The 25187-nt window shown below is 42.8% G+C and overlaps 1 protein-coding gene across 1 annotated transcript; it reads right to left on the bottom strand.

Moving 5' to 3' along the window:
• Positions 1 to 1442: 1442 nt before the first annotated feature.
• WIPF3 (WAS/WASL interacting protein family member 3) lies at positions 1443 to 22112 on the bottom strand. Its single transcript, XM_044450731.1, has 7 exons — positions 21852 to 22112; positions 8838 to 8970; positions 7730 to 7864; positions 5496 to 6263; positions 4206 to 4349; positions 3399 to 3500; positions 1443 to 1483 (listed from the first exon to the last, which is right to left on the bottom strand). The coding sequence occupies exons 1-7, from the start codon at positions 22110 to 22112 to the stop codon at positions 1443 to 1445; spliced, it is 1584 nt and encodes a 527-aa protein (XP_044306666.1).
• Positions 22113 to 25187: the final 3075 nt, after the last annotated feature.

Genomic DNA, 25187 nt, shown 5'->3' with positions numbered 1-25187 from the left:
CAAATGGTCTCTCCCCTGTCTCCCCACACACCTCAGATTTTCATTAAAGGAAAAATATTGGGAGAATGCTAGAGGTATGTCTGCTATATAACTTTTGGTTTGGTTCTCAAAATGTGATGGTGTGCCTTTCGACATCGCCTTGCCTTCTGTATACAGCATTATAAATTTAATATGCAAGGGCATTTAGGAGCAGTTGTGTAGTAATAGGGTCTTCAAAGAGTGAATATGCATACTATGATTGTATTTCAACAGCCCATTTAACTTGGGGCTTTTTACATTAGACTTTTAATACGCTTTATTGTTCTACTTTACTGCCACTTCTGCTTCTAGATTCTTGTGAGGTTAAGAGGAGCTCCTTCACACATCCGCACTATCCCCATACCAGCCAGAACTTTTCTTTCTCTGCCTTTCTGTCTGCTTCGCTGCACAATCACAAGGTGGTGCCACCGTAAAACAGAACTGGAAAAAACACACAAGCATTTTGAAGCATTTCACAGCATACTAGTCCCCAGTGGCTCGTTACTGTCATAAAAAAATCTGTGGAAATGCTAAGAAAAACACAGGATGAGAATGATGGATAAAGCACCCAAATCAACCATGGGTGAGGAATTTCAAAAGCACAATAAATGCCTTGTGTAGAGCAACCCTTGCAAGTTTCCCTTTTTTTTCCTAATTCAAATGATGGATGCTTCTGTCTAATGGGAAAGTCATCAAGAATGAGAGATTTAAGATAAGGTATTCCAGTCTCCCTATTAAGTTGAAGCTTTATGTCTTCCTTCAGGTACCCACCAACAATTAAGTCTTTCCTGTGCAGTGCTGATGGCCAACTGTCGGAAAATTTTGCAGTCAAATATACATACGTGCATACATGTAGTGTTCCACTGGAAATATAAACAATTGCATTAACTGGAAAGCCACTTTAAAGAAGCCACAAGGGAGATTAGAAAGGGATTTATAAAAAGTTATAGAGTACAGAATTGTAAAGAGGGGGTGGAGCCTGCACACATGTGATAAATACAACAAATGCTGTTTGGGGGTAGAGTTTACTTGGTGGAGCTAATTCTTTAGGTTCAGTGAATGCTACAGTCAAGGATAGCAGCCTGTGACATCTATGGCATCCTGCACAATGTGAACAAATCATGAAGAAATAAAGTTGAATTATGTGGAATACGCCATAGAATTGTAGACAATATGCAGAAGGTCAGTTTTAAAGCGATTTACACTGAACGGCACAATAATATGTTCCAACTGCATCCAAATAGCTCATGCACTGCCAGTCCATCCAGCATTTACCGGTTGTTAAGTCCCACATAGGATCTTACACACAGCACAAGTTTTGTCTTCATGTATTGTGTGTTCTTCAAAACAAAGTGCTATGTTTTGCAATACTATTTTTGCATTTGCAAGACTCTTTCTGCAATGCTTCTGTTGCCTGGATCTTCTCATCTCACTTGTGTTCTCAAAGGAGGATTGTTGGTGCTCTCTGTAAAAGGGAAGGAAGAAGCATGCTGTAACATTCCTAACATTCCTAACATTCCTATTGCTCAACAGTCAATAAGCCACACTGGAGCCATGTGTCTGACCATGCACTTTAAAAGTCACTTCGGTCCACTGTGTGTGTATATATACCCCAATAAATGTATCTATATCTTGCTGAAACCAAGGCTGGAGGTCTTTGCAGCCAACAAGAGATGTGCCTGGACATGCAGCTTGCATTTGACATGGCTACAAAAGAATCGTACATTCGGCAAATTTGGCCTGTTTTCTCAGGAAGGACAACTTGGGGTTCTCCATGTGTTTTGACCTGCAGCTTTCATCACCCTCACAATGAGCTATGCTGGCTACATGCACATGAAGCTTTGTAGCTTTGTCTGTCCCTGAGCTATATAATGCCATTATACAGCATGGCATTATAGAGCATTTCTGACTCTGGGACAGACCGAGTGGCATGTCGCAAAATAATTCCCAGAGATCTATCTGTCTGCTCCCCTAGCAAATGTTATTGACACAGTCCAATTCCCTCTGCCTTAGATACACATAAGCCTCCAAACTCAGAGGCTTACTTGCTTCCAATGTATGGAGTGAGGCCTGGCAACAGAAATCTCCTCCATATTTTTTCTAGAAGACCATCTAATGAAAACAATGGGGAGAGAAAGGGAAGAACTGGGGTATTAAGAGGCACTGACCAAAGTAACCATCCTCCCTTTTGCTCAGCTGCAACTTCCAGGAGGCAGCCAGAATGGTTTTTCCCATGCTAGCTCTGAGAGAAACAGGGAACGGGTTCAGTTTTTGGGGTCCCAGTTGTCGTGCCTGTCCTACACAACAGTGAGAGGTTTAGGATTGTGCCCTGAGTTATGCTGCCATATGCTGCCAGTGGAAGTTTGTGTTTGTCAGTCTTATGTCCCGACGTAGGATCGAAAGCAAAAAACATTTTAAGCAAAATGAAAAGTATCAAACTATGTATTTTGTCATCTGTAAGCAGCATGGCTATGGGTCCTAAGCGTTGTAGGCCAACACATCTGGAAGGGTGTCCTGTTATTCTCCAACACATCATGTTAGGGAATGCTGTGCTAGAAATTTATAAAGTCTTGGGTAATTAAGCATATATGAATCTGATTAGTTAGCATTGCTAATTATGCATGCATGGCCCAGATGGAGCAAGCTAGTTGAGTTTAGCAAAATGCTTTCTAGAACTTATTACAGCCAGTCCCCAAGTTATGAACATCTGTAAGAACCCTTACATACAAATGAACTGCCATAAAGTCTATTAATTTAAAAAAATTACTGTGGAAAATTGTCATTACCACAGAGAAAGAGAAAGCAAAAGAGGAGAGAGGGAGGCCCCAAAGCATGCCTTCCTACCCCACAGATCTCTCCAGCATTTCCCTGTTTCAGAGTTGGGAGTGGGGTACTAGAGGTATTTGCAATTTTTCCACTTTCATGGGGTCCTGCACCCACTAACCCTGCAAATGTGGAGAGCCAACTATACATGATCTGACTTACATGTAAATTCAATTTAAATATGAATTTCCACTTTCTCAGGAACAGAACTCATTGGTAACTCAAGGACTGCTTGTACCCACTGCTTGCCCTCAACAAAACTGATTGATTCCTGTGAACTACATGATCTAACCTATCAAACTTCTGTTTTGTGACCCTTTTCTTTATTTTGAGTCATTTTTCTTGTTTCTTACAAGGTTTTAAGGAATCACCATCAGTCCAACAGCTCAGTTTCTCTTGTTTAAGCAAGAATAAAATCCTGGCATTAGATAGAAAAAAGGCCTATAACTCTCAGGATGCTCCAGCATGGCTCATGGGAGCATGATAGGAATTGTAACTATTTTCCGTAGCCTCATCTGAGCTGAAATGTCTACACAGTTTTAGACATTTTCACTTACCTTTAGCTACCTGGCTTGGATAAATTTTTAAGCATGGCTTAAATTCATCAGGAGGAGGAAATTCTTCCATAGAATGGAAAGTAAATTTAGATTCAAAATCATCTGGAGAAAGTTTTAAAAAGAAGTTTGAATTACAATGAAAACTTATCAAAGACTTACAACTCAATCCTAGACACATTAACAAGACACATACCTATTCAGTCAGAAATAATTTCCATTGTGTACAATGGAAATTACTCCCAGGGTGTATGTGTGTGCGTATTTACTTGGGAGTGTGTGTGTGTGTGTGTGTGTGTGTGTGTAAGATTGCACACTAAAGGAATTGTAGAAGAATGGTACCAGATGGGGATAAAGCATCAAAATCAACTATTCAGAAATTTTGGTCTTTCAGCTTTAAAATCCAGTTCTACATAGATCAGTCCACTAAACTATTTAGGTCAAGAGTAACTGATACATGTTTGTCTCCTATCAAGATTCTATCAAAACCATTTTTTTTCTCTGAGTATTTCAATAATCATCCATGTTTCTAAAATATCTAAATATCTAAAATATCATATCTAAAATTTTCCACAAACAAGCTCAAAGGGATATGCTTAAAAATAATTTATCTCTGCCTTTATTCTGTCTTCTAAGTCTAAAACCTTGTTCAGCCTGTAATACTATTCCTAAGTGGACCAAATTTTTTAAACACCTGCATGGGTCCCTAAAGCCATCACTTTGTGAGAAGAGAAGAGTTTGTCTTTTCTTCATGCTTCCTCATGTGCTTCTTTTCTGCAGAGTAAAGGAAGACGTGCTGGGTTTCATTACCGATTATGTGCACCGTTCCGTTCTTAAGAGAAGGGTAGAGGTCGTGCGTAACCTGCCATGGAGTGACTTGAGTGAGCTGGCATTTGCTTGAGAGCTCAGTTGTTGGAGACCTTGCAGGAGGAACCGGTGGTGGCATCAGCTTAGCTAAGAGAAAAAACATTTGATAAGGACTCAGAAGAGACATGCTAGTCTTGTTGCAGTTATATCCCTTCCTACATTCCAGGCCAAGTAGGCCAAGACATAAGCCCTGTTTTGGAAATCAAAAAATCGAAACAAAACAACCACCCCACATTAACACGCCATGCAGTTCCTTCTTCCGATATTACATGTGACATAGCCTCCACCCTCAGGCATCCATGTGTGTAGCATTAATTTCTCCAGGGAGGGGGAACAAGCAAGCAGTCCTGTCCCCACTTGCCTTTCCTTTGGTACAGCCCTATTCAAGCTGTGGTCTTTGAAACTGCAAGTGCTGAACATGAAATTTAACACAATCCAGATAAATCCTATGAACTCCACCCTGTACTCAGAAGTTAGCTGACTATACAGAAAAAAAATATAGTCTGGCCCTCTATCCAAGGGGCTCAATTTGATGGTCAAGATGGTTCCAGTTTTGAACTGGAAGGAACAGTCAAACATTTACCCATCCACCCCGAGACCTGAAGTGGTACCTTCCCAGCAGAGCTGTACCACTGGATTGTTTTGAATACATCAACAGATTCTAAATGGCCCCACAATGGTGTGTAACTCTTTCTGTCAGTCCCATTAGTTTGTCATTGTTGCTTACAGGGACTTGTGCACCAGGTCTGTCTGTTCACCAGATTTCAGTAAGTGAGACCTCTTAACATTTTTGTTCTTATTCCCTCCCTCTGGTTTGAACATATGTTCTTTTATTTTGCAGTGATGTTTACAATGATGATTGTAAGCCATCCTGAGATGCTATGCATGAGGGACAGCATACAAAAATTTTAAACAAATAAATCGATAACTAAAATAAAGATGCTTTGTCAAGTTGGTCCTACTTTTTGTCTGATTTTTGTCTAAACTGAAGAATTCCCTCCCACCCCACCACTGAAAAATAGTAGAACGATTGAGTTTGGCATGCTTTGGAGAGAGGTGACGCAAAGAATAAAACAAGCCATTGCTTAAGGGAGCCTTTCGGGACCGTATGCAACACACCTGTGTATTCAACAGACATGGGTAGGGGAGATGGATGAGGAACAAGGACTTACAGAGCCCAAGGGGCAAGTTCCAGACTGGAGGGGACCCAGCTAGCGCGCGCCCCCCCCTTACCTGCACCTCTTCCTTGTCTCCTCCTATGTGTTCCAGCCACCTGCTGTGTGCCAGGAGGGGCTGGGGGAACAGGCAGAGAATGGACGTTGGACTTCTGTAACTGGGAGTGCACAAATGGCAATTTGGGGGGCAGTGGGGGGGCAGGATCAGCACCGCTGCACAAGGCACTGCTCCCGGTTGGCGAGGGAGGCGGTGACAAGGAGGTTCTGCGTGAGGAAAAGGTAGACATGGAAGGTGCCGGGGGTGGGGGCGGGGGCACAGGAGGGTGATTCATTCTCAGATCAGGGTGGGAGGCAGAGGGTTGCTCGCTTGCTCGTCCTGCTGGCCCACAAGGGGGCGCCAGAGGCAAGGGGGGAGGAGGCGGAGGGGGCAGTGGCTGTGAGGGGAGGTGCAGTGGAGAGGCTTGGGTTTTAGGAGTCTGAGCAGCACCGTTTGGGGAAAGGAGCTTGTCGGGGCTTTCGGTTGAAGGAGGGGGAAGAGGGGGAGGAGGGGGAAAAACGAGAGAAGGTTTGTTTGAGCAAGCTGGGGGCAGCAGCGGGGGTGGCAGAGGTGGGGGAGGTGGAGGTGCGGGGATGCTGGGAGGAGCAGGGATGCTGGGACGGGCTGGCACCGCCCGCTGGACCCTGGACGCTTCTGACACATCTGCTGGCTTTGGGTCATCAGGTGTAGACTGAAGGTTGCCACTGGCTTTCCCAGGAGTGTTCAGCGGGGCTGGAGAAGCTGGAGGCAGCGATGTCCTTGCGGCAGGTGGCTTCCCAGTCCTGCTGGCTAAAGCAATCAACCAAAGGCTTTAGGAAACAGCAAAACACATCCAGAGACACGTGCAGCCTAAAAACCACACAGACATTTTAGAACCTGCAAATAATCCATCAGTTCAAGGTGGGTCAAGAAAATGGAGGATTTCCCCTCCTCTCACCAGCTCTTCATAAATGCTCATCTTGTTTTCCTTGCCATAGATTAACATTACCTTGTCATTCCAGTCCTACAGATTTGTTTGCAGACACTGCAGTGCCTACAGCAACCTGGTCATTTCCTAGGAGGCATTGCTGAGGCAGCTGAAACCCCAACAGTTTGCTTCATTAAGGCCAACAGAATGTCACATGTCCTGCTCTGAAGAGATGAGTAACATTCATGTCCATCTCAGTTATATCGCACAGAAGTGACAGAGATGGCCCAGGGCAGCTGCACTCAGCTGAGGCCTAGATTCAGGAGTTGTCACCTGTCCTTCATCCACAGTGTGCCTCGTTAGCTCTCCAGATTATTCCTCCATAAGTCTTTCTCCTCTCCTAAACTCTCAGTTGCTTTATTTTGATTTTCCTTTCCTGAGGACTGCAAGTTGGCCACAGTCATCCATATTCTGGTGACACCTCTTTGAGACTATAGAGATGAGTGGTCACCTTTGAAGAGTGCTTGGAAGCCACAGTTAGTGCAAACATAGCAGCACATAGCAGTGTTACTCGGGGCCAGATGTGCAAATCATGTGGCAGGTTTGGCACAGCCATGCCTTGGACTCCCAGATGCAGTCCAGAATGGCTTGGGTGTGGGAGCCGGAGCATGCCAGCTCCGGCTTTCAGATCAACCACAAACACTTCCTCCGTGCCCCCTGGCCACCATGGCATGAAACAAGATGGCAGATGGTCAGAGACAAGGTCTTTTCCATTGCAGGACCTCATCTCTGAAACTCCCTTGCTAGAGAGGTTCGCTGATCTGATCTTTTGAAACTCCCTCCCAAGAGATCCGAACTTTATTTTCGTCTTGGCCCCAGGCAAAACCTCTTGTTTTTATTCAGGCATTTTAGTGCTTTTAAAGCTAGATTTTACATAGCTGGCAGTGCAGTGTTGTATTGTATGGATTTTTATTCCATGTTTCTTCTATGGTTCTATGAACAAGCTACTCTGAGAGCCCCACCTGAACAGCAGATAACAATGGTTTGTTTGCTTATTTAAAATAGATAAAATATTTAAGTGGTTTTCCTACCATGGAGTAACATTGGTTGTTGCTGGGCGAACAGCAAAGAAAACTGTCCTACAGTGTTGCACTAAGCAAAGGATCAAAAATAATTGATGCTCTTTAAAACCATCACACCCATATGAGATAAACAAAACAAAACAAAACACAAAACACAAAAAACAAAAACAAATTGGTGTTTTTCCAACTTATGTAAGAAAGATACGTTCTGGTCCTGTTTATTCAGGGCCTAGTTAGCCCTGGAGCTTCAAAGAGAATATGATTACCTATCAGGTCTCTTTGGCTTACTGGTCTTAGGACAGGAAACCCTTCTGCAAAGAGGTTCCCTAGCGCCTGAGGGACATCGCTGCTTCGGCTGCTTCCAGAGCTTCCTCCGTCTCTGCTCGCCCTTCTTCTGCCAGCTGTGACCAGAAAATACATCCATTAAAGATGTGACATTTCACCGAAGCTTTCAGAGCTACTGGCACATTTGATCTTTGCACTCTATCTTTCCTTGTGCATTTAATGAACTGGGAACTGACAGATGCCGCAGCGGCAATAATGCAATACTTAACATCTTGGAACTCAGCGCCACCTGGTGCCAGAATAAAGGTGGGATCATTTCTTTAATGAGGCTTTTCACATGGCAAGATAAACAGCCCAAGTCACTAACCCTCTTTGGACCATTTATTTATTTATAGACGAGCTAGACTAGGAGAACAATATCTGACAAAGGAAACTCCCATCAGTTTGTAAACAGCATTATCCACTTTTGCCATCACAAAATATCGCTGTTTTTGAATGCTAGAACGATGTAGTAACCCCCTGGCAAGTATTTATTTATTTATTCATTCGCCTATTTATAGGCTGTCTATAACTGCCAAAAGGCCTTCCTAGGCAGCTTACAACAAGTGGTATCTTAAAACAATGGATCTCAATGAGTTGTAAATCCACTGTCATTCAAACAGATCTGGGAATGGCTATAGCTGACATGAAATCTCAAAGGCATTTTATAGGGGAGAACCAAAAGCATCCGATAAACCTGGGCCAGCAAGACATTGCTGCCCCTTTTGCTATTTATCTTCTCAACTCTCGTCCTATTATCTCAGACAGTTCCCACAACACCAGTCAAAGTCCACAAATCTATACAAGTCTCTTCTCCAATCTGGTGCTTCAGGATACTTTGGCCGCAGCTCCCACTAACCTTCAACATTTGCAGTGCAAGGTGCAGGCCCAGATATCCTGTAGGCCACAAGTGTCCCATTGATGACACAATTAAGCATGGTTCACACCCAAGCCTTCCATCCACCAAAAAGGTTTGTCTGCACAAGGATTTTTGTTCTGATGTGGCTGCCTGCCCACTGTTTTGAGAAGTCCCAAAAGCTGAAGACTTACTGTCAATCTGCGGTGCACTTCGGTCATTAATCTGAGTTACTTTTCTCAATCGAGTCCCTCTTTGAATCTCATGTAACAAAGCACTCCGACTTTTTGAATCCTCCCTTTTCAATTTGGGTGGCTCCGCATTCGTCTGTCAAAGATAACTAAGAGTGAGGTTACTGTTCCAACTGAGCCCTCTCCACTGCCTTCCACAAAAAGGAAGACACCGCACAAGGAGGAAGCAGATACAGGCAAACTCAGCTGGTTATTGATCTCAGTTGGTTATCAACCAGACAATTATTATGCTGTTCAATGCACAATCAGATAACCCAGCCCAGAGAATGGTCCATAGGGAGCTGAGATATTTCTGACTCTAAAGTTAACTATAGACTTCTGGATTACCTGGAAGCCCTGTGTTAACTGAGCATATATATTTATTTATTGACACTTTTCTATATCACTCATGACCAAAACAGATCTGAGAGTGATGCACAACAGTGTAGATCATGGCTTGGATTCACATTTCGCTGAATGACAGGCATGACCTGTGGTCACTGAAGTAAAGGGGACTTACAAAGGTTTTAAGTGTATGGAATTAGGTTCTCTTTCTGTCTGGTGTGCGCACGCACATGCACACACTTCTATTGGTAAGGAGAATCCAGTACATGTAGAGCCAAGATAAAGCCATTTTTGATGAGCTTTTGGTTTATTCTATTTCTCTAACCATGAATTTGTAGGTACCTAAGAAAGTCCTTATGGAGGAAGACAGATACTCTGCACAACTCTGACAAGAAAGTTGCCCCAAGCCAGAGCTGTCTGGGCAGATCTCGTTATACAGAAAGCTGTTACAGCACCTAAAATAACCCCAAGATCCATTCCAGAGTTGATTTAAAACACATCTTTTCTCCTATTCTTTCTGACTGATTGTATAATACAAAGCCAGTCTGTATTATAGCCTTTCTATCACTGAGCTTACCTGAGAACATGTGTGTGCGCATACATGTGTGCACACACACACACAGAGTAGTGCTAATCTGCGCTGCATATTTTTTTTTAAGTTTTATTAAAGCTTTAAACTAATACTACAAACATCAAATATCACATACATCGGATTTATTGGGTCAACCCCCTACTACATATTTTTTAACATTCTATAGTCAAATTCAAATCAGTTATAATAACTTAAAAACATCTCTAAATTTACACCAAGTCCCGTTTCTCCAGCCAGTTATAGAAAAAATCCCAAGTTTGATAGAAGTCAGTGTCTTCTTTCTCCTTCAATGATAAAGTCAATCTATCCATTTCTGCGCAGTCCAAAATCTTCCTTAGAATCAGTTCATTGGTGGGTAGTTCCTCACTTTTCCAGTATTGAGCAAATGCAATCCTCACTGCTGTGATTAAGTGTAACATCAAATACATTTCCTGTCTGTTAATACCTTCCAGTATAATGCCTAACAAGAAAACTTCAGGTTTAAAAGCAAAGGGTTTTTGTAGTATTTCCTCCATCCATTTATGTATTTTAATCCAATACTTTTTTGCATTATCACAAGTCCACCACATATGATAAAACGTACCCACTTTATGTTTACATTTCCAACATCTATTTGACATATTTGAAAACATCTTAGCTAGTCGACTTGGCGACAAATACCATCTATAAATGCTGCATATTTATTCATAGTGGGTGAAAGGAAAAATTTAAGAGGTGGGTGACAGATTTATGTAGAATCAACTGTGTTAATGGAAGTGTAATTCCCAACCCCCTCTATCATAAAATAGCTCCCCAGGCCCACAAAAATGCTGGAGGCCAGAGGGAGTCCAGAGACCTTGCTGAATGAGATGAGCTGTGTTATGGGGAAGGAACCACCCCCTCACAAAGTGGACAGCTGAACCTTTCCTGAGTGGAGCAGAACCCTAAGACCATTGGTTGTCCAGTTATTTCAAAAGTTAGAAACAAAGAAACAGAGCGAGTCAAAAGGGGCCTCCCGGGCCATCTAGTCTGACCCCCAGCCAGCCGGCTCTCTCACGACATGCCCACCATGTGCATGTCTAGCCTATCCTTATTCTTTGAGATAAAACAATCCAATAATTTCCTAAGTAATTAGGAAAATGAGAAGGAAAAAAATCAACTAACATCTTGTGATTTTAGGGATCTTACATCCCAGAATAATCTGTCTGTCCCCACAAAAAGCACAACAGACAAAAATGGTCAACATAAAAAGAGTTAGAAAGACTGCATTGGTTTGTTCTCACCCACTAAAATCTGAGGTTCACTTACAGGATATAAAGTGGCTCTCTGAGATCTTTTGACTGGCAGGTGAACCAATATACAAAGATAATAACCAGACAGAGGAAGGAAAGCAAAGCAAAACAAACTCAAACTATAACACACACCAAAGGCGAGAGGATAATAACTGAATACTAAAGAAGGTTAAGAATGGGCAGGAACCTGGTAAATACAGGAAGCCAGAGAGGAAATTGATGTCAATTTTTCTCTCCAGGAAAGACCTAAATCAGGAGGGAACCCTCAGCTGTCAATACTGGGGAGGGAGAAGGTGTCTGTGAGAGGGATCTGCTGCATAAGATCTGGACCGATTCAAAGTCCTATTGCTAAATCTCTTGAGTTAAACTCCGCTTCCCCATAACATCTAAGCAAAGTTCTCCTCATCATCTAAGTAAATCCAGCCATCCTCCTGCCCTCCACTTACACACTTTTTCTTTTCTTTGTGCCATTTTTTCCCTAATGAATGAAGCTGCAAAATCATGGCGGAAAAAAGGTAAATCAGTGCTTCTTTGTAAATATATAAAGATAAGCAAGCATTTTAAAGTGCTTGGGTTATATCCAGATTTATGCTGGATACACTGCAAAGACCAAAGTTGGCCTCCCCACCTGCTCCTTCCTTCCGGCCATCTGAAAACACTGCAGGACGTTTTGTTGAATGGGATAAGTTACGGTCTAGGAGGCAAGGGACATGCCCCCAAACTGGAAAGCGGCTCTTTAAACAAGCAGAGACCTTCCCCTCACAGGAGACCAGTTTTGGTGCAACCTTTTGTGCTTATGTTGCTTGTATCATGGCCATTTGTTTGTTTGTTTGTATGGAAGACAAAGAAGAATGCCTAGCAGAAACATGTGTGTCAAAGAATACCCAGACATCAAGCAAACTTAGCAAGGCTTCAGCAAGTGCTATGATCCAGAACTCACTTTCCGTACTAGAAAAAGAACTACCGTATTTTTTGCTCTATAAGACGCGCCTGACCATAAGACACACCTAGTTTTTAGAGGAGGAAAACAAGAAAAAAAAATATTCTGAATCAAATGGGCACATAATCACAGGCACATTCCCCATCACTTCCCCATGGGCTGCACATCTGACAGACTTACTGCACACACATATTCGCTTTATAAGATGCACAGACATTTCCCCTTACTTTTGAGGGGGGAAAACGTGTGTCTTATAAAGCAAAAAATACAGTAATTCTCAGAGTGGTCTTTAAACATGTGCAGAGTCTCTCCTTTTCATTACAGACAGCCCACCTGTCTCTAGGATAGGGGCATCCAGGCCAGAAGGTGTGAGAATCATCCAGCATTTTAGAAAATCAGCATCAGCATCGGTTCACATAATTTGGATAAGCATTCAGGGATGTCTCTCCCATGCATTTATTGATAAGTGTGGCCACCACAACACTCACTGAATGGCTTTGGAGAAGCCTCATTTCAGCCTCATTTCAAAGCCTTCATGGTTGGACATTAATGCACAATGACCAACAGGATAACAAATGTTTCAATGCAAAGCATTATGTAATGGATCAATAATTGCAATAGCAGGAGCACCACAATCATCTTGCTCACTTTAGGTAAGCCTATTTTCTGAAGCTGCTGGCTTGAATCAGGAACACTGTACATCCATGTGTACCCCATGCACAATTGCACATCTTGTGGCATTTCCCCACACTGCTGAGCAGTTTGTCCAGTGAACATCCAAGTTCATGTGCTTGCCTTTGAAAGTGTGAGCAGCTCATTTTCATTTTCTTCTAAATGTTTATTATGTTAGCCCCCGAAGACAGCACCCATGGGTGATATCAGTGTCAGAAACATTCCCAGGGTTTCACATAAAACTTTGTTAATAGTTTGTATTCTTATGACTACATTTGCTCCAAAATAAGAAAGGCTTTGATGAATATATTTTCTTATAAATTAACCTACATAACTCAACCCTCCATGGCCTTACTCTTCCTCTCCCCTTTCCCTCTTTCACACACGCTAATTTGCCACTGCTTTCAAATGCCAAATGGTGTATATATCAGCAAGTTTAATATATACAATGTTAAATTTACAACCAATTATTTTTATTATCCAGAAGATTAAACAGTACTTACTGTGAAAAATTGAAGAAACATAACTGGAATAAAATATTTCTTGAATTGTTTGCTGTTGTTTTTCAATACTACCCTTAAATTATCTCAGTAACTTCCAGAACTGGTTTTGCTGTAGCTCGGCTGTTGAATTAGAACAAGACTGGAGCAGGTTCTCTGGTTTAAATTTAGAACCAACAGCTGCAGTTTTGTTTCTGGGTTCATATGTCTACAGGTTGTGTCATCTTTACATGCCACCCAGTGGCTAAATTCTTCCCCCATCACTGCAATCAACAGAGATTTGTGGGAGTGGGAGGAACAGAAAGAAGACTTACGATGCTTATAGCAAGGAACTACGTAGTTCTCACTATAAATCCCTGCACAAGGCTTTCTCTTATAAAAGGGATTTAGGATCTGGTGATGCTTTCCTCTGCAATAAAGAGGAAAAACTATACAGGTAGTTTTACAAAGTTGTTAAAAGATATCAGTTTTTAACACAATGGCTGGATTCTGGTGATGGCAACAAAAAAAGATCAATTGTTTGCTGCCAAAATTCTGGTTGCCAACATCCCATTCCTGGGTGATGTGCTTGAGAAGCCAAATTCTAAAACTCTTGCATAAAACTGATTTTTAAAATTCATTTCAGCAGGGTTGCAGGTTTGGTTTTGAAAGAGAAACCATTTGGATACCCTACGTCAAAAGAGGGACAGGGGAGTGTGACCCCATCAATTCTCTAGCACCTCTCAATAGCTTTCAATTCCTAATCATGGTATCGTGCTGAACAGACTGCATTAGGCATTGGAAATTCTGCATTGCAGCAATTTCTTTCCTATGTGGATAGCTGATTCTGGAGGCTGGGGCTCATCACATTGCTCTCTAGCAGTTCAGATATGGGAACAACTGGGCTCTATTTTAGCTCCTGCGCTGTTGTAACTGGGAGTGGTTTTCTGGAGATGTGGACTGAGCTGTTACCCATACACTAATGACACTTAGTTCAAGCTCTTATTTTCATCAGGTTCAGATAAGACAGTAGGTGGTACCTCCTTGAAAGAAGGAGCATGCTGGAGACAAAAAAAAAACCCATACCATTTTAGGACAGAAGGCATGTCAAGAAACCTTAACTGATGCCAAATTTGGCAGATAACCTGCAGGTGGGCGCTTGCTGTTTTATTCAAAGTGTACCTATTTTAACTGAGTGGCATTGGTTACTAGCTTGTTGAAGGCTCAGTTCAAGACACTTGTAAACCCCTAAACAGCTGGGGTCCTGGGTAGCTTCCGTCTGCCCTCTTCTAGCTGTTCCTCTGCTCCATGCATCATCGGATGCATCTCTGCAGTCCTCCAGGCCTTATAAAGTCAGGCGGGCAGCCACCAGCTCTAGGCCCTCCAGACAGCAATTCCCATCATGGTGGCTAGAGATGATAAAAACTGTAGTCTAGAATACCTGGAGGGGACGGGGGGGGGGGGGGAGATTGGTCAACCACATTTTTTCTGGTCCTGATGTTGTCATCATTTTATGTGTTATATAAAGGCTTGTCTCGTAAAGAAGGAATTAGATTAAAAGTGTCAATAGCATCCAGGCTTGTTAAAATTATTATTATTATTAGCCTTTATGGTTAACTGCTATTCTTTGAAACTGTGGTTGCTGTTTGAATTTTTGAGATTGATTTTTCAAGCTTGTTGTATAAATAAGGGGTTGGAAATTACTGTTTTAGACATGGGTTTTGCTTCTTTCTCACTTTCAGTCCCCTCTTCCGGAAAAGTGATATATAAACTAAGATAGACAGACAGATAGGAAAACTATCCTGGCTTTTTGCCAGAAACAACACAAATGGGAAGACTCATTCATTTTACTGAATCCCACAGATGCCCCTGCTAGGCGAGAACAAAATTAATTCCCATGACCTTCCCTGATGAAATCTGAACATGAACAGTTGATTCTCATTTTCCTTGGCAAGCCATTAGGGGATTTGCTATTATTTCTTTTATAAGGAGTGTCAGGCTAGATAATGAGTGTGTGGTTTTTTTCTCTTCTTTCTTTTTTTAAAGCGATGGAATGAGTCATGTATCTAATAGGTTGAACATTTAATAGAAAGAGTTGTTCCATTTTTAATCACAGTAGTCTCCATAATATCTTCCCACCCCAATATCTTTGGAATGCATGTTTCAAGTACAGAGTAAAAAAATCTCATGGGAATGGGAAAACTGAAGGGACAAATTACCCCAGTGCAGTTTGTAAGTCCTCTTTGACTCTAGTCCTCTCTGACTATTGTGACAATCACAATGGAGGCCCTGGACCCTCTTCCCTCCCTCAATATGCCAATGTAGGCTCAGGGATGGGAGTGCTTCTGAAGAGGAAGTCCACACACTATGGAGACAATAAGTGCCAATGAACTATTGAGTAGCCACACGAGTCAACTCTTTTGTTCTGCAGGACGATTTGCCTCCCACACCCAACAAACCCAACTGTTTCTGTTTCGTGCAGGTCTGCATATGAGTAGAAAAGGTCCCTTCAGTTCAGTGATTTTGTCCAAAGCAGAGACCACACATACAATCTACTGCCGTCCCGTTCCCTTTTCTGGGTTCCCATGCACATAAGATGAAATTCCTTTCCCCGTAAAAAGATCCATACTTCACTGGGACATTTAGTTCCAATACATAGAAGTTCATTGTAGGAGGATCAGACTTAATACTACAGGAAGCAAGTTGCCTCACTCACTAGCTAAGACAGAAATGAAATTGGGAGCTCAAGGCATGGTGGGGGTGTTTATGCTGCTTTTGGATTCAGCCCTGGTGCGACAGGGTGGTGGTGGAGGAGCTAAAGGTGGGTGGATGGGGCGAGGCAGGGCCAACAGCCATGTCATCCAGCAAGACTTTTAGAAAACAGGGCTGTTAACTTGGGGTCAGGACCCAAAGACACCCATATGGGGCTCCTTAGAAGCCTCCAGCCCCTTTCCCACGTCATCACTTTGTTCTCCCATCCCTCCCCTAACTGCCTAGAATTTTACTCCCCCCACCATTCTTGAAATGCCTTTCCTTGGGCTTAATTATCCCCCTCCCCACTGCCCTTTGGCCACACCTGCTGCTGGAATGCAGACCTAAGAGCTTTTTCCAAAGTGGAAATCTCTGGGATGAAGCCTCCTTCTCCACACAGAGAGCATGGGGCCAAAACAGCAGTAGGAAACCAGAAACCAGTTGCGTGGAGAGGTCACAAGCTTTCCCACACTAGAGACACTCAAAAATAAACTGCACAGTCATCTGAGTGGGATGGTGTATATTGGTGACCTACAACAGCAGGGGGTTGGACCTGATGGCCTTCCTGGCCCCTTCCAAGTCTACTAGTCCATGATTCAATGACACAGTAGATCCTGTTTAATAGCTCTAGAGAGGGCATTCTGATTGGGAGAACCTAAAAGAAGTCACCAACAATAATCCCAGGCCAAGTGATTGTCACAACAGGCTCCAGATTAGTATGGACCATGCTATGGAACTAGACTACTGTGAGACCTTCCATGAGGGTTACTGTTTTCTTTATATTCAGGACTGTATTTGCTTCACTGTAGTCTTTTCGTTGTCCCTGTGTTATTTCAGTTACTGAACTAACATAAATTTCTCCCTGCAAGAGTTTAGTCCACTAAATAAGCCCAGCACACAGTGGAAGGGTAAATCTGTTCTTCCCACCCTGTTATCTTCCAGATGTTTTGGACAAAAAGCCCCTTCATTCTTGCCCACTCTGGCTATGGCATCTGGAAGTTGTGGTCTAAAACATCTGAAGGGGCACCCAGTTACCTACCCCTGGTCTACAGATTCTGGTATGTGTGCCAAAACAGTGCATGCTATAGAAGCAAACATGTCTTTGTAAATGAACAAAGCAGCCATTTCACAGATCATCCTTATGCAGCATATAAATGGCTGGCTGCAGGCTTCATAAATATAGTAATACACTCTAATTCTGCACTAGTTTTTAAAGGTCATGTTCTGCATGGTGTAGGCAGGCCAGCCGTGTCAATAGTTGAACTTGCTTCTGTTCTCCACCCATGCAAGCTCCTGGTGCTACTGCTGCATTAGCCACTGTCTGATCCAGCACAGCAAAATATAATTACGAGGGCTAATTTAAGCACCTCTGATCCACACTGCAAACCAGAGAGAGTGTGAGCGAGAAAAATAGCAGATTGTAAGAAACCAGCACTGCATGATCCACAGTGACACATCCAGCACGAGTCACCAATTTATGATGAACAGTTCTGGAGGCAGCAATTCTACACTTTCAAGCTTTCTTTACCAAGCCAACTCGTTATTTACTTCTTAGTGTACAGAAAGAGGACTGTACCGTATTTGAAAAGTGTCCTCTAGCCAAAAGCCTGCCCAGGCCAAATCTGGTATAAAGATAAGGAGCACTCTGAAAGAAAAGCCGGGCCTTCGACAACACCTGGATGGTAGGCTGAGCAAGCTGCTCAGCTCACCTGGTCAGTCTCCCACACTCTGGGGAGATGCATTGTATTTCAATCCAAATCATAATATTTCTAAATCTATGTATTAGCATAGGCACATTTTTTGCAGATCCGTATCGTCTTGCCTCCCTCTTTTGGTGATGCAAACCTTCTTTTGGAAAACATTTAATTGAAATAACATGGGCAGCAGGAGGGATAGGTTGAAGCCTCTCCAAACACAGACAGCATTCAGCTTTCATTCAATTTTTTTTTTTTAGATAGAACCAGGACAAGAAACAGATGGCACAGGGGGTTTCCAGGTGTCTGGCTTTTGCCACATAGGAATATTGGGGTGCTGTGATCTCTCAACTTTCAGTCCTGTTTAATACTTAATTTAGGAGAAACACACTTTGGAAACTCTAGTGTTAGATACACATGATAAGGCGGGAGCCTCCAACATGGTCCTTGTGGGCACCAGCATGTCCACAGAACCACTTTTGGTGTCAGTAAGACTCTTCCAATTTTATTTTATTTTTAAATTTATTTTTAATTTAAAAAATATGTTCATTAAGTGACAGGCTGCAAACGGAAGGTCTGCCCTCCATCCTGGTGTTTGGGAGCTCAGAAGCCTCTTCTGCCTTGTATTAGGTTCTTGGGCAATTCTCTCTGAAGCTTGCCAGCGTTCTTTCTGGCAAAGGTGTGCTTGTGATCAGCCATACCTGCAGTCGTTTTAGAAGAGGGCAGGCTGGTCCTGCCCATAGCAGCTTTTTTGTGCCAGCACCAACAACACTCTCTCAAAATTCCAAATGTACCCACTGACCAAAAAAAGTTGGGGATACCAGGGAAAGCTCTACTTATGGCACCCCAGAAATCAGGTTCTGTTATCTTCTGCTCTGCCTGTATCCTGCTGCAACGCCCCCCGCCCCACAAAAAAAAAAAAAAAACACACATATAAGGTAGCACATATTGTGACCCTGGTACTGCCCTGGCTCCTCACCACTACCTGGTTTTGTACCTATTTGAACTCTGTACCAGTTTCTGCCCCTCTTTACCTTCCATTGCTGACCTGGTGCTTAGTCCTGCCTGTTTTAAACCAACCTCTGCATCTTGAGCACTTGGTCTGACAACTAAGACCCGCACTGCCACTGCCTGGGACCCAGAATTCAGCTGCCTCGACCCCCAACTCTGGCCAAGGCCTGACATTCACACACTGTTTGCAGAGAAAAACGCTGAGTTTCCCCTCAACCTTGCTTGCATTTTCCACTTAGCATCTCATGCTTATTTGCGTTTTGCTCCTTAGAAGGGGATGCTCTCAAACAAAATTGCCAGCAGCAGATATTATCTAAAAGCATTCATTATGGTGGGCTTGTCAAAGCAAGACAGCATCTTCCAAAGTCTGAAAAAATACAGAAGTAGATTCATAAACAGCTCTGCAATTATTTGAGTTGTTACTACTCTCTGCCTGCAGAATGGCTTCGAGAGCATGATTTCTCATTGCAGTGGTTATCAGACAGAATAGCAGAACACCTACTCTAAGCATACAATGGCTCACAGGAATTTTCCAGACAAATTACAGTGGGTTAGAATACACAGTGTTGCTGAACAGTCTAAAATATCACTAGACAGCATTGTCAATGACTTTTTAGATCAATTTGAAAGCCTTAAGAGATTTATTTATGCTATTTATACTGCATTTTTTAAATTTATGCCTCATCTTTTTCCTAAGAAACTCATGGTGGCAGACATGGTCCTTTCCCATCACATTTTAATTATCTTAACAACACTTTGAGCTAGACCAGGCCAAGGGATAATAAATGCCTCAAAATCACCCGATGACCATTTTGGCCGAAACAGCTTTTTAAACTCAGACCTAACTTGCTATTCTACCTGGTCCTAATGCACTAAATCCAATTTAGAGACACTGCAATATATTTTTGATGCTTGTGCTGTACAGTCACCAAATAAAAATTACCCCCTTATTAAGAGTCTCTTCCTCTGTTTTAAGTCCCTTATAATAGACTATCCAGCTGGTAGTTTTTCCTGAAATACCTCCTAGAAACACTGAAGTTTGAGATAGGCTCTCACAACTGTGAATAAGTGATCCAGAACAGAGAACATAATCCAACATGAGGCCAACTTAGAGTTTGATTCAGTTGCAGTCATTTCAGTGGGTTTACTCTGAGTAGGATTTACACTGGATTTTACCCAGTGAGCCTCTGTAAGAACACTATATTAAGGCAAGCGTTAGCCACCCAACTGCATCGTCTTATCAGTAGCAGAGCAGAGCAGAAACTGGTGTGCAACACAGCCTAGGATATGTGTTGTCCCCTTTCATAACCTTTTGCTATGGTCTTATCACAGGCATTAAGGGATTCACTGCATAAATCTGGCACTTTATTGAGGTTGCTTCTTCCGCTTTCTTTGCGGAAGGATCAGAGCGCTGTTTCCACAAGGTTTTTTTCCCTCTGCCTTTCTATATTCCTATGGTTCCATTAAAGGACACAAGGTGGCGCTGTGGTATAGAGCAGGAGGGTGAAATTACTCTTCGTTTCTGCAGTGAATAATGGCAGCATCTAGAAAAATAGCTGACTTTCCTTGCTCTTAAAAAAAAAAGACAGCCATGAAAATGGCTAGAAAATACAGGAAAGGCTCTGGATGGTGCCAGCATCATGGAAAGGACCTGTAAAGGGCAACTAGCTCACTATAAATGCCTTGTGTAGAGAAGCCCTAAAAACTCTAATATGAAGTTCTAAATAAAACTTTGTAAAATAATAAATAAATAAATAAAGTTCCTAACCAAGTTGTCTTAACTTTTCAAAGGGATCTTTCTGAACATATCTTTCTGGAATAGTGTTCAGAAGCTCTGACAGATCTACTCCTGCTAAGAGAAAGAGGCACCAGCAGAGTTTTTCCTAGCAAAAGCAGAGCAGAAAATTTACAAGTTATTTTGGACTATGAACACTACTATAATTTGTGGGATAGAAGATACAGACCAACTCAATTTGCATCTTTGAATCTGGTTTCTATTCTCACACAAATGTAGCAGCTGTTGCAGCAACAGCAAGACAATTTTAGGTGGCACAAGTACAGATGCCAAGGGCTAGAAATTCTCTTTGCAGAAAAAACAATCTATTGTACAAAGTTATGTTATGGGGAAGATCAGTGTTAGAGCACATGCATTACCTGCAAAAGGTTCCAGGGTCAATCCCAGCACCTCAGGTATTTGGGGAAAGATTCCTGGCAGAAGTTCTGGAGAGCTGCTGAAAGTTAGCATCCAGTGAGCCATGTGAGGCCTCCCAGATGTTCTGCTGTAGGCAGCACAGCCAATGTTTGGGGATGATGGGAACTGTAGGTCAAAACCTCTGGAGGGACACAAGTTTTCCACCTCTGCCCTAGACAGTACTGATTCAGAGACACTATTAAGTGGTCTGACTTAATAGCAGGCACCTTCCTGAGTTTCTCCGTCTTCACAGTCACACTTTACAAGTTGATGGCACCAAAAGCAGAATTCTACTGCTGTTAGCTTCATGGGAACAGCATGGATAACTCAGTCACCGCTACTACCATAGCAAATGGACTTTGTTGCACCAGCAGAGGTAAAGAAGCAAGTACCCACTCTCTGGATGGCTGCCTGATTCAGATATGGGACTCATTTCAATTGTTGGCAGGTACATTCCGGGAGCTGAAGCATCTGTTCTGCTGAAATATGTATAGGATCTAAGTTTAAGTCATTCCATGGTGTGGCCATCACTACACAATAACTGAATTTTGGGTAGCACTTCTGCATCTGGATCATGCCATTTTCTACACACTGGTCCAAATGGCCAAAACAGAAAAATAGCAAATATTCTCTGTTGTTTCTTTTCTGTGAGAATTATTGACATGTGAAAATCATTGCATCACTACAAGCAGACACAGTGTATTTTGAAGACATACAAATGAAACACAAGATGTCTAATATTAATAGTAAACTGCTGTCGGCCCTCAGTCAAATCTGGTACTACAGAAAACATTAGACAAAATGATGAAAGATTAAAATGCATTGCAAGTGGATGAGAGAAAATAAATTTTCCATATAAAAATTGACTTCAAATATTCAAGAGTGAACAGTTTTCTGATTGAAAACTTTCATTTAAAAGACAGCTACTGATGAAACATTCTAAATGCAGGATTTTGTAGCTTACAATAGCTTCTGGTTATAACAGTAAACATTACTATTCATAATCTTACCAAAATGAAATGCAAGCCTTACCGGAGGAGATGAAGATGGTGGTGGGGGTGGACATCCAGAAGATGACTGGAGAGAAGTAGGGAGAGGTGGTGGTGGTGGAGGGGGACCTCCAGAAGGAGGAGGTGGAAGAGGAGGAGGAGGAGGTGGTGGAACGCCAGAAGAAGATGGTGGAAGAGGAGGAGCAGGTGGTGGACCTCCAGAAAAAGATGGTGGGAGAGGAGGGGGAGGTGGTGGACCTCCAGAAAAAGATGGTGGGAGAGGCGGAGGTGGCGGCACAGGCATCTGTCACGTTTCTATTTTCAGTCTGTTCTCACAGACCACAGAGCGTCCTGGCATGGAGGAAACAAAAATCAGTTTACATACTATTCACACAGAGTTGGCTTCCACTTTGGTAGTTCGTAAGGCTGACGAATTTCATTAAAAGATCTGGATGGGATTCCCTAGGTTTCTTGCACTCAATTCTTGCACATATAGGTAAAAAATTATTCCCCATAGTTATTTAAGTTTTCAAGAAAAGCATGCATATAACTGTGCTAGACAGTTATAACACATAAACCAAGATGAAAGGTTTCCTCTGCCCCGATGCTCCTCTGACCTTACAAAATAAGTGGACAAGTGACAAGTGTTCCTGAAATGTGAATGCCTCATTCAGTGGAAATGGAATACTCCTTCCTATTTTTGCATGAATTAAACAATAAAATTGAGATCTTACCTTCAAATAGTTTTTGAGGTGGTAAACCAATAGCTGGGCTGCACCACTTAGACTAGCTGTGGAAGCACAGATCAAGGAATGTGCCTCTGGAGAAAGTCATTAGGAGCCTTACTGCTGGCTCATCATTCGGATTTGTGGGCTGATGGGCAGTAGACACGGCCTTCTCTGTGGTGGCCCCGTCCCACAGATCCCCCTCCCAAGAGGGAGTTTCATCTGACTTCATCTGGCTGCTTTAAGAGGGCACTGAAATGTATTTGTTTTCTTTGGCTTTTAACGGCAAGGTCTATATTGCACACACTGCTTTATTACCAGTTCATTTTAACTTGACTTGAAAATATATGACTTTATGAATATGTTAAATACAAATCTATACCAGCATAGCATTTAGAACTAGCTTTTAAAAATGGAATTTATTTATTAATATAAATTTCACTTCCAGTTAAGGGTACACAATATATATTATATATAGCAAGCAATAAGACATCTTTTCTCTGGGGGCCTGGAACTGCATGTTTTTATATTGCAAGCTGTCTTGGAAAGACTTCAGAGGTAGCTTGAGAAACGCACTGGATAAATAAATGCCCAAAAAGTCCCTGGGATATAGAAAACATGCAGATCAGGGGCAAGGCCAGACTTTGCCAGACCCTGATAGCTAGGTTTCTATGTGCAGATATATGTCCTTTTTAACAGATCAGCCCCAATATAAAGCCTGACATTCTACAGCCCTGACGAAGGCTTACCAGCTCGGTGAGAATGAGGCCCTAAGCCCACTGCCTTTCTACCTGCAGGTTCTTGTGCCTAATTAGGTGGGCCATTAAGCATTTCAGGCCATGGATCATTCCCCCACCCCACATCTCTTCTTCTGTCTTCATTACTGCCACACTCCAAGAACAGGCAGAAGGCAGATCAGGACATTCTAGCAGTTCTCCAACAGATTTGCAGTTGATCTGACTGCAGAAGAGTTTCCGACTCCCAACCTTTTAACAGAGACAAGTCATCTTATTTTCCTCCTAAATCATACTGCTAAAATTAAGCAAGTTTTGAGGGAAATTGGAGTAGATCTGCAGGTGAAAGGATATCCGGGCAAGCTGCATTTCTGGCAATGAAAACAATTCCCGGGCTGAACATGTGTGCAGAAGAGGCCCTTTGTTGTATATTTGTTCTCATGTGGTTATTTTGCATCTGGAGCTGGTTGAGGGATTCCAGCATTCTAGTCTAAAACCAAGGTAGACCTTATGTGTCTACCCAACCCCGCTGTACCTTGTGGGAGCTGATGATGGCCTAGGGCAGTGAAGCCGAACCATTTAGAGACCGAGTGCCCAAACTGCAACCCAAAACCCACTTATTTATCGCAAAGTGCCAACACTTCAATAAAACCTGAATACTGAGGTTTTAGTTTACAAAAAACAACTCCCAGCCAGTCCAAGCAAATCTCTCTCTCTCTTTCCTTGGCAGCACACTGACTGGCCATGCGAAAGCAAGGATGATTTGCGGCTAATGAGTCACGGCTCGTGACATCATCACCTGGCACCACTACACCTTTCCGAGCATGCGCACGGCCCCTGTGTGCGCTGTTATCCGATGCTCAGCTGCTGGGGCGATGCTGGGGCAACTTGGCTCATGTGCCAACAGAGAGAGCTCTGTGTGCCCACTGTAGCATGCGTGCCATAGGCTCGCCACCGCTGGCCTAGGGTCTCTATGACACTGATGCACTTGGGTTTGTATCCTCCTTATTGCTCTCAATAGGAGAGCAAAAGTTTTCCACCTCCCAAACCTTTTGCCCTTCCCTTCCCCACAGCATCTGCTGCCTGAGCGGAATTCTTTACCCTGCCTCATGGCGAGGTCGGTCCCTCATCCAGTGCTTACCTTTGCCTTAAAAGCCAGCTTTGCTAATGGCGCTTGTTCCATGAATATTCAATGCTCATTTATCAACCTGTGTTGTTGTTGCTATTTCTTAATGCAGAATTTGTCCTTGAAAGCCAAGCTGGGAAATAGTATGTTAAAAGCCTTTATGTAGTGCTCGGCAAACAACAATCTCCTGCTAGGTTTTCTTTTATAGAGAGACTCTTTTTTCCGATTGTCAGCTCCAACTAGGAACAGCTCAAATACGGACCACAGAATCCCCACTCAGGTACTCTTCTGTCTGGCTTACAGGGCACTGTTAGAATAACAGTTTCGAAAGCCATGAGTGCAGCGTGAATACATGCGCCATGCATTGTCTGTACTGATTGTTTGGGCTCCCTCCAGGCTTTCCACATCCGCCTACAGTACAGAATGTAATTATTACAGCAATTAAGTGACTTGGAAGAACAGAGTCAAAACGTTCCTTATAATGAAAAATCTGTGGCTTAAAACCCGGTACCATGGTGATGCAAGACATTCTCTAAAGTCCAATCTAAATTCCGAGCTCTCCACTTAAGCAGTTTGAAACGTACTGCATTCAGCTCGTTCCTGACTGACCTGTCAGCTAAAGCATGCCGGCACACCTGTCACAGAATGCCAACACGTTGCTGAGATTTCTCCAGCACACGCAAGGCCCACGCAGAGCACCAAACCAGCTGGCGGTACCAATCCATCAACCAGCATGAACTGTGTACCAGCCCCCAACAGAATAATCTGCTGCGGCAGCATGTGGCAGGCAAAGA

This window comes from Varanus komodoensis, unplaced genomic scaffold (genome assembly GCF_004798865.1).
Source record: "Varanus komodoensis strain SLA01 unplaced genomic scaffold, ASM479886v1 scaffold68, whole genome shotgun sequence".
In the NCBI taxonomy this organism is placed as follows: Eukaryota; Metazoa; Chordata; class Lepidosauria; order Squamata; family Varanidae; genus Varanus; species Varanus komodoensis.
This window is presented reverse-complemented; position numbering and strand designations above follow the sequence as displayed.